Source organism: Benincasa hispida, chromosome 10 (genome assembly GCF_027475165.1).
Source record: "Benincasa hispida cultivar pf3 chromosome 10, pf3_genome.v1.1, whole genome shotgun sequence".
Taxonomy (NCBI): domain Eukaryota; kingdom Viridiplantae; phylum Streptophyta; class Magnoliopsida; order Cucurbitales; family Cucurbitaceae; genus Benincasa; species Benincasa hispida.
In genome coordinates this window covers 60,673,339-60,694,109 of record NC_143487.1, presented here as the reverse complement: position 1 = coordinate 60,694,109, position 20,771 = coordinate 60,673,339, and the positions used below count along the sequence as shown (strand labels likewise).

The window sequence follows — 20,771 nt, the reverse complement described above, 5'->3', positions numbered from 1 at the left end:
ATCCAAAACCCTTTTAAAAAACTTGAGTTTATCCTAAGTTCGCATGCAACTCTGAATTATTGATTTAGGTCTAATTTCCTTTATAACACTTATAAACAGAAACAACCACCACAATTCGAAGCTAACATTCATAACGCTTATAAATAGCCTAAGTGTCATGCTCAATGCATTGTCCATTCATTGTTACTTCTTTTATATAACACTTATACAAAATAGCAATGAAACAAGCAAAACATGCTTCCATTCACCCTTAGACTATAACAGTTATAATAAAAGGATTATGCATGATAATCCTCAATGCAAAATATAACTCTTGTATTTCATGATGCATGTGCATGCTTTCAAGTAATTTCTTCATACTCGATTATAACATTTATAATACATGATGCATGAATAATTGCACAACCTAAGGTGGGTTTTAATCTATATGTCAAACACTTTGGCATATAAGCACCATCATCACATGTATTAAACAATGTTGATGAACCGAGTGAAATTGCCTTAAAAACACAAAACTTAAAGCTAACTATTACAAAGACGAGGAGTCTTTGGTTCAAACAGGCGAACCGGGTCTTAAACCGCTCAGGCAAAGCATCACGTCTCCAACCATCGTGTACTAAACTCCCCGCGATCATTTACACAATAAAACAAACACTTTGTTCTATCGCTTACCAACGCTCCTAGAGCTAAATGATCGTTTAGCAATTATTACACGATCATTTAGCTATTACTACACGATCGTGTACCTTTTACTAAGCGATGAAGCTTGAGGTACACAATCGCTTAGCGCACTCCACACAACACCCACCTTCCCCGATCGTCTAAACGACTACAATGCCTCGAAGCACCATCGCCTAAGCGAACGCTTAGCTAGCGCCTTCATATCGTATACGCACGATCGCGTAGGTAGTAACTAAGCGATGAGGCTTGTTAACTACATGATTGTCTAGCACGCGCCTTTTACTAAACGATGAGCATCACATGCTCCCACTATGATCGTCTAGCTCTAACGCCTACGTGATCAGGCAACCAATGCTACGCGATAGAGTAAACGAATTACCCCATCACTTAGCATTAGCTAAATGATCGTTTAGTAAAAACTACACATCATTTAGAAAAATCTAAACAATCGCTTAGTTAAATCCCAACGATCATTTACCTGAGGCTACACGATACGACCAATGCTTGGTCTTCTTTTTCGCTGAGAACCGCATCTCCATGCTTCGAAACTTCATCACGAAAAACTCGACCAACTCAAACTCTTTGAATTACAGACTCGATTGAAAAGTTAATTATGCCAAAAAAAAAACACAGGGGTCATTACAAATTAACACGTTATAATTCAGAAAGCTTTAACTAAAGGCAATTAAACCCGAAACATTCATCAACTCATCCACAAATGCACTTAACGATTAAATACAAATGCAGAAACCCACCGTGACTGAAAAATGAAGTTCAATACAGAGTTGTAATTTGGAATATCAGAATAACCACTCTAATGCCAATTGATTTTTCAAGAGAGAAATCTCAAAATCAATTTTTTGACAAAAACTTTCTAAAATTAGGAAAATAATTTTTGTTTTAATTCACGATTACCATGAACCACCAATAACCTTCCACTCAATTAGTTATTAGAGAAAAAGATTTAATTATTCAATAATTAATATTATTATAAATATAAGTGATAACCAACTTATCATACTATATTTATAACCTATAGTTTTAATATTTCATCTCATGAAACATATAAACCATAGTTCTTTTTCTATTCCATGGTACTTAATGTAAATCTCATTTACATTAATCCTCCACTAGATGTATCTCATACATCATACCGATCATATCATATATAATCAAATTACCTCTTGTCAATTTGAACATTTCAAATCAACACCAAGAACTGATCCTCAATTGAATCCATTGAGCTACCAAGGGGACCTTATGGACCTGTAGCTCGAACCTCCAATGGTACGTGAATAACTGACTAAATTCTTTAGTCACGAGATCCACCATCTGTTAACTGCCAGGCACTCCACTAAAGGCCGACAGCTGAACTCTCTTTATCACAGATATATTATGTGTCCGTCTTAACTAATCAGAAGTGCGACACCTCTTCACAGATCGCTCGTAAGTATAGTTGGGCCAATAACCGTTATGCCCCTGTAGTTACATCTAACTTCTTAAGTACCTCTGATCTTTCTAATGAACATAAGTCATAGTCCTACTATGACTGAGTCCTCTTTTCTAAAGAAAAGTTGTGGCCACTATGTTCAAGCCCCGGAATCAGTCCTTAAGGAAGCAATCTCTCTACTTATCCCTGTTTCAGAAAAGGAGTGAATTCCATCTTGTGAATTGAGTTCCCAGCTCCCCAAATCAGACAAGTCCCCAAAAAGATAGGCATGTTGAGTTGGCAATCTGGCCACTCACCCATACTAATCAAAGGACCGCCCTCAGAGGCCGGAGTTTCCAAAACACTCAAGATTAAGGTCGTGTCACCTATGGTCGTTTAGGTGAGATGTAAGTCTCTAGTATCAACGACATTATATACAGAGTCTAGTCATCTCGTAGCCGGTCTTATACAAACTTTTTGTATAGGACACCCTCGCTCGCACGTCTCCACATGAATGGTCAGGATCTACCATCTGTAGTAGTTTACAACAACATACAAACCTCTAAAAAACGGATCGTATCCTTAGTGTCACCAGGATCAGGTATCCCACCTTAATCTTTATACTACAGACCTATTTAGGTTATCATTTAAAAATGATCCACTTGTATATCACATATACATGCTTAAGTTCACATAAAATAACCAATGAGCTTTGTATATTGGATATGAGTAAATGCCAGAATTAGAAAGCGATTATTTTATTCATCAAAAAATGTGTATCTTTACAAAACAACAAGACTCCGGAAGAATTAGGACACCAATCCCAACAATCTCCTACTTGTCCTAATGACTCAGGAGACTAATGTACAATACAATATAAAATTGTACAATATACAATAAACTAGGGTATGCCTCAGTATCAATATTTACATTTTAAATTTAATTAAAAGTATATTCATCCAAAATTTATGTTCTAAAATTTTAACCACGTGCATAACACATGTCCTCAAATTAGTATATTTGTATTATAAGTCTTTCAACCGTTTTAAATAAATTAAAACTTTCTTATTGCATGTTCGATTTTATCTTTATACATGTTTTTTTATTATTAATTGGTGGCAAAATGTCCAATGTCATACGCATAATAATCTACATTACATAATAATAAGGGACACACAAGGACGATAGATACTTAGTGTTAATATCGTGTTCAATTTCATGTTTATACGTGTATTTTTTTTTTTTTTTTTTATTAACTGGTGGCAAAATGTCCAATGTCATACGCACAATAATCTGCATCACACAATAATAAGAGACACACAAGGATGATAAATACTATTCGAACTTGGTTAGATTTTTTAGAGTTCAATTTGACAAATAATAGAAACAACAAAGAAAAAATAGTCTTCTTTTTCTTTTGAGTAAAAAATATAGAGCGTGTGATTGGAGATATAATCTCTTGGGATCATATTTTTATTTTTTTTGTCATATGCTCACGTTGGTAAGAAAGGGTATAGCTATTTAGTGATCGTAATAGCATTATTTTATAGCTTTTGTTTACCTAAACAATAAAAACTTAGAATTCAAAATTTCATAAAAGACAAAAAAAATGATTGTTCATTGCTTACGTGTGAGTGTATAGGCTAACAGATTCAAAGCGAGACCCTCGTACTAGGTTATTCGAAACGCCAGCAAATAGATTCAAGGTATTTCAACAGTATTTTAAATACTAATTTTTTTATTACAATATTTTTTAGATAAAGGAAAGAATGTATCAAGGTGCTTGATGAAGAATTATGTCAATGATTCCATGCGACTAGTGTTATCGTTTTCACTTAGTGTCATGTTTTTAAGTTTGTCTTTTATGTTTTAATGAGAATCATTGAATTACAATATTAAATTAAATATTTCTTTTTTATTAACGATTTAAGGGATCCCAAACTAAACTTTTTTTTTAATATTCTTTGAATTATTTCAGTAAACTTTTATTTATTTAGAAAATTTTTGTTTTAAGTCAAAATGGTCAACTAATTTTGGTTTGAAAAATGCATGCATTTAGTACTGACAAGTTGGGTTGCTAAATAGATGTTCAATCCACTGGGATGAGAAGCATTATTCCATGCACAATTCAAGCACCCACATTAAGATCTAGGGGAGATGCTACGACGATTTAAGTAATAGGAAAAGCCTAGTTGACAAATTGATTTCTTTCTAATCTAAAAATTGATCATGGAACGTTTGTTAATTATAAAAGCTAATCGAAAACCCAAGCACAATTCAATTATTGCTACTCGACAATCAATTTCAGAACAAATGATACGAGTTTGGTGTCACAATCAGGGCGTCAATCCCATCATAAATAAGTAGTAAATGATTAAAGTCATAAGCTTGATGATTGCCATCAAGATTGGAAGTTAATTCAAATCCTCCCAAAAATACAATTTAGGATTGACACAACCATCATAAACAAATCATCATCCTTCGATAGATGCAATTGTTAGAAGCTATAATTGCTACTGACGTCATCGATTGCGCACACAACTCTTCATCCCGCCGACCAGACCTAAGGTTTGAGCTAGCTTGGCAGAAGGCTAATATTAAGGGTCACTATAGTTGAGCTTGGGGCCACTAGAGAGGCTCTAAGCCTAAGAGACAGTAAGAGTTTGTGCTTTATGAAAGAGAAAAGTTAGAGAGTTTGTGCTTTATGAAAGAGAAAAGTTAGACCTTGATCACTAAGATCGTTGAGTTGAGCTCTCTGCCTTTCTAAAAGGGGTAATGGATGAGTCGAGCTGATTGCTGTTGACGTACTGCCATATCAACATACCCCCAATCTGACACTATAAGTGATGAGCGAAACCTCAAGTATATGTCAAGCAATGAAACTTAATTATGAATAAGCTAGATGCACCACACTAAGAGCTATGCAATACTAAATGCTTAGTCATACTAAACACTTCATCATAACTTAAGCATCGAATTACGTGTGACTTGACACTACATTGATGTGATATCTTTTGTAGGTTAGCTCCTCTACACATACGCAGTCTCAAACCAACCTGTTGAAACACGCACTACAACAAGTTTCATTATTGCATTCATATATACTTTTATTAAGATTATTAATTCAAGGATAGTTTTGTGATAGATCATGCAAAGAACATTTTAATGGCCAATCCAACATGACTAAAAAAATAAGGCACCAAATTACCATACCAAAGTTTGATGGTTATATCTTCAACTTTGTAATTGTTGAACATAAAAATTATAACTTCATCATATCCTCACAATTGATAAACTTATAAATAATATAAGTATTGTAATTTTTAAGAATAATAATCATAATAATGTGTGTGATTGCACTCTAAAATGATTCGCCCATTTCAAAAATAAATAACTCTAATTTTCTCATTTTATTTCCAAATCAATATAGTTTTTTACAAATATACTTGATTTCTACATTAATGTGACGTGTCAAATTCATACAATACTAAAATAATAAACTGTTCACACCATAAAGTTCATTTATTACACCTAAAATACTCCTTAGTTTAGTTAGATTGAAAAGCTTTTAATTGTTAACTTATAGCAATACAAATTCATACATAGAAGGAAAAATATAAATAAATAAATAATTTTTTAAAAAAAAAATAACAAACCGGACAACTTCACGAACATAAAAACCAAATTTAAAGTCTAAAATTTGTAATTGAACATATAAAAGAAAGTACTTAAAGAAAAAAAATTCTCAATTAATAAAAGAAAAAAGGGGGAAGTGGTCCATAATTGTACAATAAATTGTGCAACATACGTCACGATGGTGACGTCACTGAACTCACTTTAGATTGCCACGTGGACCCAGTGAAGAACTTTCAAAGCATCTTCTTAATAGGAAGCTGCTATGAAAGAGAGAGAAGAAAGCAAATATATCTTTTTTTATATATTTTATTATAATATGAAAAAATATATTTATTTCTTTTATTATAAAAACTCATCCACTCCTTACAAGAAGCTGCTTGTTTTCACCCCAAGTCCATTGCCCCAATGGCCAGCTTCCCTTATGAAGATTCAAACCCTAATCTTAACCCTAACCCTAATTACACTCATTTTCCTCCGATTCTGGATCCCAGTTCTTTCTTCGACTTTGAGATGTCCGGTTTCTTCGTGTTCGACGATGACAACAATAACGTCGACCAAGTTGCATCGTCCTCCCCAAGCATGACCTCTTCAGAGAAGATCACTGAAGTCGACAGTGGTGGTAGTTCTGCTGTAATCGATAGCGGATCTAGTATAGTAGTTTCATCGGGAGCATCAACCTCTATGCAAGTTCCTTAATTAGATCTAAATTCAATTTGCTTTTTTCTAATATGTTGAGAGTTTAAGGGTTTTTTCTCTTTGTGTTTTTCAGAAGAAGCAAAAATGGAGAGAAGAAAAGGAAGGGGGAAATGGGGTGTAGGGTTGCATTCAGAACCAAATCAGAACAAGAGATTATGGATGATGGCTACAAGTGGAGAAAGTATGGGAAAAAATCTGTGAAGAACAGTCCAAATCCCAGGTAATTTAATTCATTAAATCCAACAAAAAAAACCCCCAAAAAAATATTTAAGATCCTTTTCTTTTATATGTATACTTATATAATCTGTGAGGGTGTTAGACTCAAACTTTTAATCGTATAAAGTAGATAATTGAACATGCTCCAAAAAATTAACTTAATTTTCTGAAAATACGACAAGTTTAAGGGTAAAAGGGTTAGAATTTAAACTCTAATCTCAACGAAGTTTTATCAATATCTTTATCGTTTGAGCTATGTTTGTATATTAGACTAAATTGAGTTAGAATAATTTAGTTCATGGTCTCTTTTGATTTAGACATGTAATTTTAGGTGTCTTATTCAGCTGTCATACACCATGTTGGAGGCGGCTAGAATAGTCAAAACAGCACCCAGAAAAAAAAGAAAAAAAAAAACAAAAAGTTTTGGATAATATATATTTGTTGTGTGATTTACATTTGGTTTTGGAGAGACAGGAGGCGTGTGAAAAAAAAATAGTCTTTAACTTTTCTTTTTTTTTTTCTTTACGACATTTTGTGTATAGGAGCATATATTTATAAACTTTTCAACACTGGAATTTGATTGGTTCAATTGGATCTTGAACTATCGTGTTGTCTTATCGTAGGTTTTTAAATTTAAGCTTCTAAACACTAGTTTCATCGTATGCATAGTTTTTAAAAGCGTTTTTAAATCTCAGGAAAATTCTATTTATTCACCTCAATAAGATATCTATTTGCTTGTAATTAAAATGTATCTTAATTTTAAGATATATGAGAAAAAGCATAATAAAAATTTATGAAAGAAAAACTTTCAAAAATAGAAAAAATGTCAAACTATTTACAGAAATAATAAAAAAAAAATATACTAATAGACTTCTATTAACGTCTATCAGTGATAGACTTGTATCAGTTTTATCACTATGTATCAATGATATTCTATCAATTTCTATCACTGATAGACACTAATAAACTTCTATCAACATCTATTAATGATAAACTTCTATCAATTTCTATCACTGATAGACACTGATAGATTTCTGTCAGCGTCTATCAGTGATAGACTTCTACAATTTCTATCATCGATAGACAATGATAGACTTTTATCAACCTCTATAAAAGAAGATTAAATTTTGTTATTTTGTGTAAATAATTTTTCTTATTTGTTTATTTTTGAAGATCTCCCTCACTAAAATTGAGACAAATCAAACATAACATTATTTTACTAAGAGAAAAAAACATAAAATCAAATGGGATCTTGAATAATTGATTTTAAAGTTTGAAATATAAAAGATGAAAATTTATGCTGGTCTTGCAAATTATTCTTTCTTTTAACAAAAATATAGGAGTATATATACGCTATTTATTTACCTCAAATATATATTTAAATTAAAAGCTTGTTTGAATTGATTTGAGAAAAAAATATTTATCTAAAAATTTGTTTTTATTTAAATATTTGTAATAAAATTTGATTAAAATACATTATTTTTAGTAGTTGTCAAACACTTCATTTTCTTCCTTATTATTTAAATTAAATACTTCGAAAATGTATTCCAAATATATTTTAAGTGTATTAATAAATAGTATAACGTCAGTAATTTAAATAAATTTTTATATGTAAAATTTAAAAATTATTTCAACCTATTTAATAAATAGGCATGGATATGTTCCTGCTTTTTATTTAAATAGGCTAAAAAATAAGAATAAAAAAATTCATATAGGATTTGGATAGAACTTTTTTTTTCCTCAATGTTTATTCTTATTTTTATCTTTTTGGAGTTTAGTGGATGCAACTTTTGTTCTTATCGCTTTCGGCTCTTGTATGAATAAGCATGTTTTATTATTTTATATTTCTCATTCTTTGCCCAATTACTTTAAAGAACACGTGGAATAATTGAAATAAAATATTTATTTTAGATAAAAGTATATTCTTTGTGAGTTTGATTTTAATTTAGTCTCCTATTCCATAATGTTATAATTTTAATCTTGATATTTGAATTTTTTTAAAATTGATTCCTTGATTTTAAATTCAACATTTTTAAATTTTAAATTTTCTTTACTGAATATTCCTTGTATTGGTGCATATTAATTAATTTAAAATAATTTTAAAGTGAAATTTTTATTTATTTATAATAATGATAAAAATGATTTAATTAATTATAATTCTTTTTATTCTTTGAAGTTAATTAATAGATAATAATGTTAAAAAGTAAAAAGTAAATATTTAGAGAAAATTTGAAATTGAAAGTAGAAATTATGAAACTTAAAAACTAAATAGAAATCAAGTTCAAATTTTAAGAAATAAAAGTAGAACTCTACTTTGACATTTGAGTTCTTTTTTCAATTTGAGTTTTAAATTTTATATTTTTAACATTTAATTTTTTACTAAATACTCATTTTTAATATTTGACATTAATGTCTAATAATTAATTTAAAATAATATTGAAGTAAAAATTTAAATTCGATTATAATAATGATAAAAAAAATAGTGAAACTTAATTAATTATAATTATTTTAATTATTTTAAATTAATTAATAGATATTAACGTTAAAGACGAAAAGTGAATATTTAATAAAAATTTGAAATCAAAAGTGTAAATCATTAAGTTTAGGGACTGAATGAAACCAGATTCAAAACTTAAATAAAAATGCAACCGTTTGAAATCAATTAGAAACTAAACCCAAAATTTAGGATAAGAAAAAAAAGTATATCTCTCATTATTCTAAGTTTTTAACTTTAGTTTTTGTCTTAATAATAATTATAAAAAATATATAAGCATACCCAATAATTGATTATAAAAAATATATTAATTGATTTTAACAATTAAAGTTTTTTTAAAGAAATATTATAATAATTCAAGTTAACCAATGTATAGATTGTGAATATGAACCTAATCAAGAAAAAAGAGAAAAGAAAAGAAAAGGGCCCCAAATTGGGTCTTTTTCAACTCATTCTTTAATTAAATTTTCTGTTAATTTTTATTGAATGTTTCTTATTCAACATTTTAAATTTATTCTTACACTTCTCACATTAATCACTCTTACCTGTGATATTAGAAAGAACTAATAATTAAATTACGCATCACTAATTAATAATTACCAGATATGGGACGGGAGAATCTAAATCCTGATCTCAAAGTAAATAGTACAAATTTTATCCTAAATGAACTATAATTTGACTACTATAGTGTGCACGTATGTGTTCATTAATGATCAAAATAAGGAGCTTATAGTTCCAAACTAAAATAACAATAATAGAAAAACATTAGGAAATTAAGGCTCTGTTTGGTAACTATTTTGTTTTTTGTTTTTGGTTTTTGAAAATAAAGTCTATTTCCTTTCATTTTCTTACTATAGTTTACATCTTTTTTAAGTGCAAGAATTGAATTATTAGCTAAATTTTAAAAACAAAAACTTCTTTTTTAGTTTTCAAAAATTGGCTTAGTTTTTGAAACACTGGAAGGAAGTAGATAATAAAATAATAAATTTTGAGATGAAATTGGTGTTTATAAGTTTAATTTTTTAAAATTAAAAACAAAAATCTAAATAGTTACCAAACATCATCAAGCCACTTGAGGCCTTAAAAACGAGTTGAAAGTATGGTTTCAACGTTTGAATTTGAACAATATCTACACATTTGATTAGATATGAATCACCCGTTTTAAATTTAAAGTAACTAATGGAGCCAGTTACAATTAGGCCAATTAAAAAATATGCATATAGAAAGTTTTAAAAAAAGGCTTTAAAAGAGTGTCAAAGTGAACACGTATTATCAGCAATTGATACATATTCATACTCACTATAAGATTAGATGTTCAAATTCTCACATCCTACTTATAATAAAAGAAGTTGAAAGAGAGAAAAAAAAAAAAAAAAAAAAAAAAAAAAAAAAAGCTAATCAAATACTTTCTGAAAACTAAAGCTAAATTTTATAACTATAATAACACAATTTGATGAAAGAAAAAGTAATTGAAATTATCCAAAATTTAACTGAGAATACCAAGCTTTAAGTTGGGATAAAATTGTTGCATACACTAAACTATAACATCTAGTAATTAATAATGTTTTGATAGCTTGAACCAAATTATAAAGATCAAATTAAAACTTGATTGCATAATTAAATTTAAGGTTTAAAATCACTTTTTGTCTATAAACTTTTATAAATGTAATAATTGGTTCCTGAACTTTTATTTATAACAATTTAGTCCATGAACTTTTAATTTTGTAACAACATAGTCCTTAAACTTTCAATCTTTTAACAATTTAGTCTTTATACTTTAAAATTTATAACAATTTAATCCCTATTCTAGAAGTTAGTGTTAAGATTTAATGAGATTTCTTGCATAAATAAACCAATAAACTAATTCAATATTCAATATTTTCATAAAATACAAAGTCTACATCATAAAATAATAAAAATTGATATCTAATTTTTATTAACGTTTTACGTTATAGACTAGATTATTACATACTAAAGTTCAGGAACTAAATTGTTAAAAAATTGAAAATTTAGAGACTAAATCATAACTAACAAAAATTCATGAATTAAATTGTTACTTTCATGAATTTTTAAGGACCAAAAGTGTTTTTTAATTTTAATTTAATTTAAAATATAAATATAAAAAATTGGTTTAAGTGGAATATATATATATAATACATGGATTAATATTAGTATGATTTTGGGTACAGAAATTACTATAAATGTTCAAGTGAAGGATGCAATGTGAAGAAGAAGGTAGAAAGAGACAGAGAGGATGCAAGCTATGTGATTACAACTTATGAGGGAGTTCACAACCATGAGAGCCCCTTTGTTGTGTATTACAATCAAATTCCATCCTTTAGATCTACACCCACCTAAAAGTTTAACACTAAACTTTTTAAATACTTAAAAATACTTTTTTAATTTTTTAAAAAGTTGATCCAAATATAATTTCATATTGTCCCCTTTCATTTCCATGTATATGATCAATTTTATATTTTGTATAAATTTTGCATAGATAAATCTAGATGTGAAAGCTTTTTGAAATAATTAGCAAAATGGGTTGCTTTAAAATCATGATTTCAAAAATCTAAATTTTTTTTTTTAAAAAAAAAGTTTAGATTTTTATTTTGATGTATATTTTCTTACCATTATGCTCATATTTAGGTTTAGCTTTTTCCATAACTAAGAAGAGTTTATTCTCTTCATTTTATTCCCTAATTAAACTACATTTTATTGTTAAAGGGTTTTTAAGCAATCTTTTTTAATGTAACATATATTCTACGATATTTTCATTTATTGATTTGGATATTTTCACAATTTTAGCATGCATTTATTGTACGTATTACGACATACGTACATATCTATTTTATTTTTTTATTACGCTATTAAGACAAATTTTAGGTCATGGAATAAAGTTGTTTAGTCAGGAGAATTATCTAATCTATATTTTAAGTACATAATTATTTAATTTGGAGTTATAAAACTTATGTTTAAAGTGTATAATTATTTAACTTGGTATTATGATCCCTTAATTTATTTTTTTTTCTTTTTTTTTGCTAACTTTCTATTTACTATTACTATACCATTAAGAGCTAGATTTTATTTTATTTTTTTCCAATATTTAATAAGTCAATTCTAAAGTTGAGATTTTAAGTTATATTATTTTATCTTATTGTTTAAATGTCAATTTCAACTAAGATAAACAAGATAAGTTCGCTAGTTTATTACTACAAATGTGTGATGCATGTGTTATAAAAATTTTAAAAAATGAACCTCTTTATAGAAGTTGATATGTGATTCTATTATATATTGATAATTATGTCATTCATTTAATAAATTCAAGTTTGTTTTTTAAAATTTATTTTGTTAACCGCAATCTAGTTGAAGATGAATAGTGATTTTGAGAACCCTAAACCTCAATCTCATGCAATTTGATAATTAAAATAGTTATTGAATTATATATATATATATATATATATATGGAAAATTGTTACTTTTAACCTAAAAAAATTTCACGTTACAAAACTAACATTTTTTTATTAAAAACTACTTCTTCTAAACTCTTTCTTACTTTTTGAGATTTTAAGTGGATGGTCCCACATAATGAAAATACCATTTTATCTCTCATTTAAGTGTTTACCATTTTATCTTTTTCTAATACAACTTTTCAAACCCAATTATAATTCTAAATCTTAAACTTCATTTTTCCATTTTGTTTTTCACTATATTTTTTTTTGTAAGTTTCAACCAATTTTGTGATGGATTTGTTGTTATTTTTTATTAAAAAAATAGAAAATAAAATTTCAGTGGGATTTCTTGTAAAGACTGAAAATTATCTCCTAAAAAAAGTTTATGTAAAATTTTCCTTAAATTTGAAAATAAGGGGAAATTCAATAAATTTCAATTCTTACGAGAAATTAAACTAACTTAGAATTACAAGAAAAAAGTTGGAGTTGGAATTGGGTAAAAAAAAAATATTAACTTAAGTTGAAGTATAAAAAATAGAATTGATAAAAAAAAGGGGGAAAAAAAAGCTACCAAAAGATTTCTAGTAAACTAATTTCCTAGTAAGAAGCTTGCTGGAAAATATCCAATAAACTTAAAAGGAAAACTTCAATTAGCTTGGGTTTAAGTTTAAAGAAATTTGATTACAACCAAGATTCCTTAAAACTTTTCTTAAGAAAAAAAAAATCAAGATCAACTTATGAAAAAGTAAATCTTACGAGAATGTTGACTTTTTCATATAATCAATCTTTGGAGAAGCCAACCTTTATGATAAAGTCAACCTCGTAAAGTTGACTTCCCAAAAGTTGACTTTGACATTAATTTAACTTGTTAAAGAAAGTTTTCAGGAATATTTGTTGTCAATCCAATTTCTTTAAACTCAAACTCAAACTAACCAAAATTTTAAGTTTATTGGATATTTTTCAACAAGCTTTTTACCAGAAAATTAGTTTACTATAAATCTTTCATAAGCTTTTTTTTCTCCTTTTTATCAATTTTATTTTTTATCCTTCAACTTAAGTTAGGTTTTTTAATCCAATTCCAACTCTAACTTTTTTTCTTGTAAGTTTGAGATAATTTAATTTCTCGTAAGAATTGAAATTTATTGAATTTTTTTCAGTTTTCAATTGTAAGAAAAAATTTATATAAGAATTTTTTTTACTTGAAATTTTTCAATCCTTACTAGAAATCTCAACCAAAATTTGTTTTCCAATTTTTGTTTTAAAAATAACATCAAATCTACCACAAATATTGGTTGAAACTTGTAAAAAAAGGGGTGAAAAACCAAATATAAAATTGAAGTTTAAGGTATAAAATAGAAATTGAGTTGCAAAGTTGTATTAGAAAAAATAAAATTATAAACACTTGAAAGGAGAACAAATGATATTTTCTCCACGTGGGACCTTTCATTTCAAACCTCAAAAAGTAAGAAAGATAGAAAAAGTAATGTTTAAAAAAATGTTAGTTTTATAAGATGAAAATATTTTTAGATTAAAAATAGCAATTTTACAAACATATATATAATTTTAATAAATATATATTTAAATTAAAAAGAGAAACTCTTAATAAGAATAAACAAAAAGAAACAAGAAACCAGAAAAAAAAAATAAAATAAAATAAGAACATGAGGGATAATTGAAACAAATGAAAAATTGGAAGAGACGTCACATATGAAGTTGGAAAAAAAAATAAACTAAAAGAAGGAAAAAGAAACGTGGATGGTTCGTATTCTTAATGCAATTTTTTTAATTAAAAAAAAAAAAGAAAAGAGTTGATTTAAATACATGAAAAATTGGAGGAGTTGATTACTTATAGAGTTGTAAAAAAAACTTGAACAAATAAAATCTTAGAGGAAGAAGAAAAAAAAATAAAAACATTGAAAAAGATAACAAACCTTAATAAATAAATAAATAATGAAGGTGTGATGCGTAGCTATTTTTAGTCCTAAGAAAAGGAAAAAAGAAAAAAAAAACGATGAAAAATAAAAGATACCTTTAAGTAGAAAAGTTGTACGCAATGCAGAAAAAAACTTAGAAGCTTATTAAGTAAAGAAACACAAAAATGTGGCAATAATGTTAAACGAAATAAAAAAAAATACTTGAATGCTAAAGAAAATTATACTAAAAAATTAGGAAAATGAGTGTTGAATGAGAATTTCGACGAATCACGAGTTGCCACATCATCAATGAAAGTCTGAGCCTATTGAAAAAATTATAAGTTGGATTGGGCCAAGTAATTAAAGTCACTCGGTCCCAACCCAATTCAAACCCATGGTAAAATCCAATTTTAGCCCATTAAAGTAATTAAGTCCAAGTTCATGTAAGGCCCATGAAAAACCTCTATAAATAGAGGCATTATCTCTTCATTTGGGAGGAAGTAGGAGGAACCAAAATCTCTCTGAAAATCTAAAGTCTGAAGCTCTAAGGATCTAAAAAACATAACTCCTCCAAAGCTCTGAAGATCAGAAGACACTAAAGTTCTGAAGAAAGACATATCAAAGTTCTGAAGACCGAAGTGCTTTGAAGATACAAGCATTCTTCCAATACTTCAACTCCAAAATCATCACGTGCTTCGCTTCCTCAAATCAAGCGTACGCATTCGACTGAGAGAGAATCAGATGATCAAGTACTAGAGATCGAACCATAACGCATCAAATTAACATCAACATCAACACCAACTCAAGTTCAACTCCATGAAACAAATTTCTCCTCCTTAATTCACAAAGCCTAAAGTTGACATTTTCATATTGATTTTATGAAAAAAGAAATAAAAAGTCGAAGCCTCGTGCGAACACTAATCCTCCAAGAAGATCATCAAGCCTAAAAGCCAATTATCCAAGAAGATCAACAAGCCCAAAGGCCGATCGTCCAAGAAGATCATCAAGCCCAAAGGCCGATCATCCAAGAAGATCAATAAACCCAAAGGTCGATCATTCAAAAAGGTCAACCAGCTTAAAGACTATAGTTTATTTTGAAAGCATCAAAATATTATGTATTAGAGATTGAATTCACTTTCCACAAAATTAATACAAATACAAAGTTCAAGTTCCATGAAATAAATTTCTTTTGAAATCTCGTGTGAACAAATTGACACGCCCAGTGGGACATCTCTACCTCTCATCTCTCTCGACATCCAAGTCAATAAATCTACAAATGACACCAAAGAAAGTTGCATCCAAAGCTACTGTCGCAAGCAACCCTTACATAAGCTCTGTCATCACAGAACAGCTAATGGAATCTCCTAAAGGTGGGATCGTTATTAGAGAAAATCCCTTGTTCGATGGCTATGTTTCTCTTTCTGATCCATCAGATAAAGAATTACACTTTGATATAGTATCTGTCATGATGACTGACGTAACGGCTGAGTCAACCATGGCAGAGATGGAAAGGAAGATAAATTGCTTAATGAAAGCTATAGAAGAGCGAGATCATGAAATCGCTGCTTTAAGAGATCAAATATAGGCTCGAGAAACCACCGAGTCGAGTTAATCTCCAACTATAAAAGCCAATGACAAAGGAAAGACTGTCTTGCAGAAAAACCAGCCACAACAATCTACCTCTGTTGTCGCCCTATAAGTTCAACAACTATAGCATATGATTACAAACTCCATAAAGGCTCAGTATGGAGGACCATCGCAATCTTCCTTTATGTACTCCAAGCCATACATGAAGAGAATCGACAACTTGAGGATGTCAGCTGGGTATCAACCTATAAAGTTCCAATAGTTCGATGGAAAGGGTAATCCAAAACAACATGTTGCTCACTTCATTGAAACCTACGAAAATGCAAGAACCAGAGGAGACCAGCTAGTCAAGTAGTTTATTCGTACCTTCAAAGAAACACTTTCAATTGGTATACTGATCTAGAGCCAGAAGCGATTGACAGTTGGGAATAGTTGGAAAGAGAGTTCCTCAACCGCTTCTACAGCACAATGCACACCGTTAACATGATGGAGCTGATGAACACAAAACAGGGGAAAGAAGAGTCGGTCATCGACTACATCAACTAATGGAGAGCTCTGAGTCTGGATTGCAAAGATAAACTCACTAAATTATCTACAATGGAGATGTGCACCCAGGGCATGCACTGGGAACTTCTCTACATTTTGCAAGCGATAAAGTCCCGTACATTTGAGGAGTTGGCAACACGCACTCATGATATGGAGCTGAGTATTGCCAACAAGGGAACTAAAGATTTCCTAGTCCCTGAAGGGAGAAAATACAAGAATGAAGCCAAGGGCACTGAAAAGATTATGGGTAGTGCCACAAGAGAATCTATGGTCGTTCAGATGACCTAGCTGAAATTTTTCTCCAAAGGAAAAGAAACAAGTCTGAAAGAAAGCATGATGGTGGCCAAAAGCATCGCCCAACTCTTAAAGAAAGACAGAAGAAGGTTTATTCATTCCCTGACTCTGATGTTGCCGACATGTTGGAGCTTAGAGAAAAAACTTATTCAACTGTCGAAATGCAAGCGACTAGAATAGGCAAGAAAAGTAGATGATCTTAACTACTGTAAGTATCATCGAGTCGTTAATCACCAGTTGAAAGGTGCTTTGTGCTAAAGAAGTTTATTCTAAAGATGGCTTGTGAAAAGAATAATGAACTAGAGCTTGATGAAATAGCTCAAACAAATCACGCGGTAGTAGCAATGACTTCAAGTGTCCCAACACCGTCTACATCTCATGATCAAAGAGAAAGCTTCATCCAGGAATTTTTAGGGCCTATAGTCGTTCGGTTCCAACAAGAGATTCTAATAATAGATTTTCAAAGCAAAAATGATCCTGTTGAAGATGACAATAAAGGGTGGATAGTTGTGACTCGTCAAAAAAGAAGACAGCCAAATTCCGCTAAAAAAGAGTCACGCTCTTATTAAAGTTATAGAAGGAACAAGACTCATAAAAAAAAGGGAAAAATGAGATATGTAAGCCTAAGCCTGCTAAGGAAGAAGACGAATACTTTCCTTAACTTCGACGGCTGATAACTTTGGTAGAATTTCTCCTAAAAAACTTTCTCAATAATCATTCAGAGAAAGTATCCGAAGTTATTGGATGTCATGCTGTCAGCATAGCGAAAATTGACAACAACCATATAACTTTAAAGAAGTCAATGATTCAAAAGAAACCAAGCAAAGATTTTATATCTTTGATCATATCAAGCCTTCAGCTACTCGATCTCCAATCCAAAGATGAGTATGGCCACGATAGAAGAAAACCAATGTCCAATGTCTACTGCAACTTGAACTTCAGCTTTCAAGAGGCTGAGTATCTTCATATCAAAGAAAGATCGATCGTCAACATCTTCTTTTGATCGTCTCAAGACAACAAGCGATCAACATAAAGAAAGGATAAAATTTTTTAAGGCAATCATTTCATGAAGAAAACAATGACGAAAAGATTCACAGTGTGTTTCTTCATGCATGAAAAGGAAATTGTCTGTTGATATAAATACAGAAGGTTTCTTGATAGTGAAGCTAAGACTCATCCTATTGATGAATCCTATAAACAAAGAGGATCAAAGTGATGATGAAATAAGAGCTTCTGAAATTTAAATGTAGAAGCTCCTCAATAAGAGCTTAATTTAAATGTAGAAGCTCCTCATTGCAAGAGCCTAAACTGTATGATGCTCCTAACTCGCATAAACTTAAAATGTGAACGACCCAAAAAAAATCCTTGTACGAACTACGTTACGACTTGATTCCTGTCATTATAAATGGTACGTAGGAAACTTAGAGAAATTTAAGTTCAGACGCACATAAAAAAAATATTTTTTAACTACGTTATGACTTGATCCCTATCATTATGAAGTGTACGTAGGCAGCTTGAAAGAAACTTGAAAACTTGAAGTTCAATTCAGTTAAAAAAAACTTGAATTACGTCATTATTTGATCTCTTGGTACAAAGGCAACTTAAATTTATCTTTAAGGGTACGAAGACAACTTAAAGAAATTTATCTTTAAGGGTACGAAGACAACGAAAAATTGACAACTTAAAGAAATTTATCTTTAAGGGTACGAAGACAACTTAAAGAAATTTATCTTTAAGGGTACGAAGACAACTTAAAGAAATTTATGGTACGAAGACAACTTAAAAGAAAAATTTATCTTTAAGGGTACGAAGACAACTTAAAAGAAAAATTTATCTTTAAGGGTACGAAGACAACTTAAAAGAAAAATTTATCTTTAAGGGTACGAAGACAACTTAAAAGAAAAATTTATCTTTAAGGGTACGAAGACAACTTAAAGAAATTTGGTAGGCAACTTAAAGAAATTTATCTTTGCTCCGTCCTCAAAATTTAGGTGCAGCTGCAGGCATAGGTAGCCGACAGCAGCAATCGACCATCTTGAGCAGCAAGAGAAAGCAGAACCAACTACGATCAAGGAAGAGAAAGCGGGAGTAGCAAGCACACGCAGGAGGGACAAACCTCATTTTGATTTCATCATTGGTAGAGATGGAGCATATAAAAATGAAGGAAGGAACTATGGAAAGGAGGGGCACCACAATCAAGAAATTCATTCTTGTTACGTTAACTCATGCGGATAGAAGACCTATCACAAAGAAGGAGTTGGTGAGAGACCGGCTTAGGCAACTATTCGACAGTCAGGCTGTTTTAGTAGCAAAGGAACCACATAGTGAAGGTGGGTATCACCTGAATGTGGAGGTATTCAACCGGAATGCCACTAAGAAGATAAGAGAGTGCTTTACCGAGGGGAGGAGCTCTCTTCCAGATTCAATTATCGGAAGAAGATTGTCATAAGATGCTTCTACGCATAAGACTAATTAGAGTTCATGCTTTCCTATGAGACAAAGGAAGCTTAAAAGCTTAAGCATAATAAAAAGGAGAGGGTAGAATTGCAAAAAAAAAAAAAAAAAAAAGTTAGAATCAATTGATTGTCTAAGTTTACTCGTTTCTATAAGAGAAGAGAAAGAAAAGAATGAAAAAAATCGAAAAGAAAAAAAGTGAAAGAGAAAAGAAAATTAAAAAAAATGAAAAGAATAAGATGAAATAAAAAACAAAAGAAAAGAAAGAAAAGAAAAAATAAATAAAAGAAAACGAGAAAAAAAATAAAAGAGAAAAAAAAAAGTTGGAAAGAAAAAGGAAAGAAAAAAGGGAAAAGAAGATAGTTAAAAAAAGAAGAAATAAAGAAAAGGAAGGGAAATCGTAAAGGAAAGAAAAAAAAAAGGAAAAAATTAGGGAAAGAAAAAAAAAAGGAAAAGAAGATAGTTAAAAAAAGAAAAGAAAAGAAAAGAAAGAAATTAGGAAAAGAAAACAGAGGAATAAAAGGGAAAGAAGAAGAAAGTCCTAATTTTCTTATGTCTCTCTTTTTCTCTTCCAGCCGCCCCATCTTTCTCTCTTTTTTTCTCAAGTTCTGTTCTCGGCGGCTCATTGTCTCCCTTATACTCTCCAGGTCGGCAAAGAACCATCAATTGCTGCGGACAGCACCGACTACGACCATAGTGGCCTTTGAAGTTGGCAGCTGCGTTTGTGCAAAAGAAAAAGAAAAGAGAGAGAAACCACGACCGACGATGATGGCTCGATCTACCGCGACGGCCACCAGCAACCATGTGTCCAGGTGACGACAACGGATAGCGCGGCATTCCGATGGAGGCGTTCGTGACAGTGAGGTAAAAAGAGGAGATGAAGAAGAAGTTGAAGATGAGGATAAAAAAATGGTGACAATAAAAAAATTGAGGATACCGGCACGGCAACAACTAAGCTTGACTTCCAGTAAAGAAAGCAAAGGAAACACTAAAACATGCGTTGATATCGAAGAAGAAGAAGAAAAAGATTGAAAAAAATAAGGGCGGTGAAAAAGAGCTCTGAAAATCATAGTGAAGCTCATTTGATTGTCTTCTCAATTTATAGATGAAGATTTCTTATTGAGCAAGTCAAGAAAGTTGTGATTTGGAAAAAAATCTACATTCCATTTTAATCTCAAATCTTACTAAGATTTTTTAAAAAAGAAAAAAGAAAAAATATGTTAGTTTCAAATTTAGTCAAAGTATTTAAGTTATAATCGTGATTTTATATGTCTCTAACCAAACTCCATAGTATCCCACCTAATTTGGTGGGTCACATGTCTTCTAATGTTGACGTTGGAGTTATTTGAATACCAAATGTTGTTGTTCCAAATTTA

General features: G+C 30.1%; 1 protein-coding gene across 2 annotated transcripts; it reads left to right on the top strand.

Moving 5' to 3' along the window:
* Positions 1 to 6,023: 6,023 nt before the first annotated feature.
* Positions 6,024 to 20,771, top strand: LOC120088223 (putative WRKY transcription factor 51). Of its 2 annotated transcripts, none has more exons than XM_039045364.2 (3): positions 6,024 to 6,429; positions 6,516 to 6,662; positions 11,342 to 11,678. In XM_039045364.2, exons 1-3 carry the CDS (start codon positions 6,152 to 6,154, stop codon positions 11,508 to 11,510), a joined length of 594 nt encoding a protein of 197 aa, XP_038901292.2. In that variant the 5' UTR covers positions 6,024 to 6,151; the 3' UTR covers positions 11,511 to 11,678. The 2 variants fall into 2 exon arrangements, with proteins under 2 accessions (XP_038901292.2, XP_038901293.2); XM_039045365.2 differs by lacking the exon at positions 11,342 to 11,678 and adding an exon at positions 20,043 to 20,771 and having other exon boundaries at positions 6,068 to 6,429.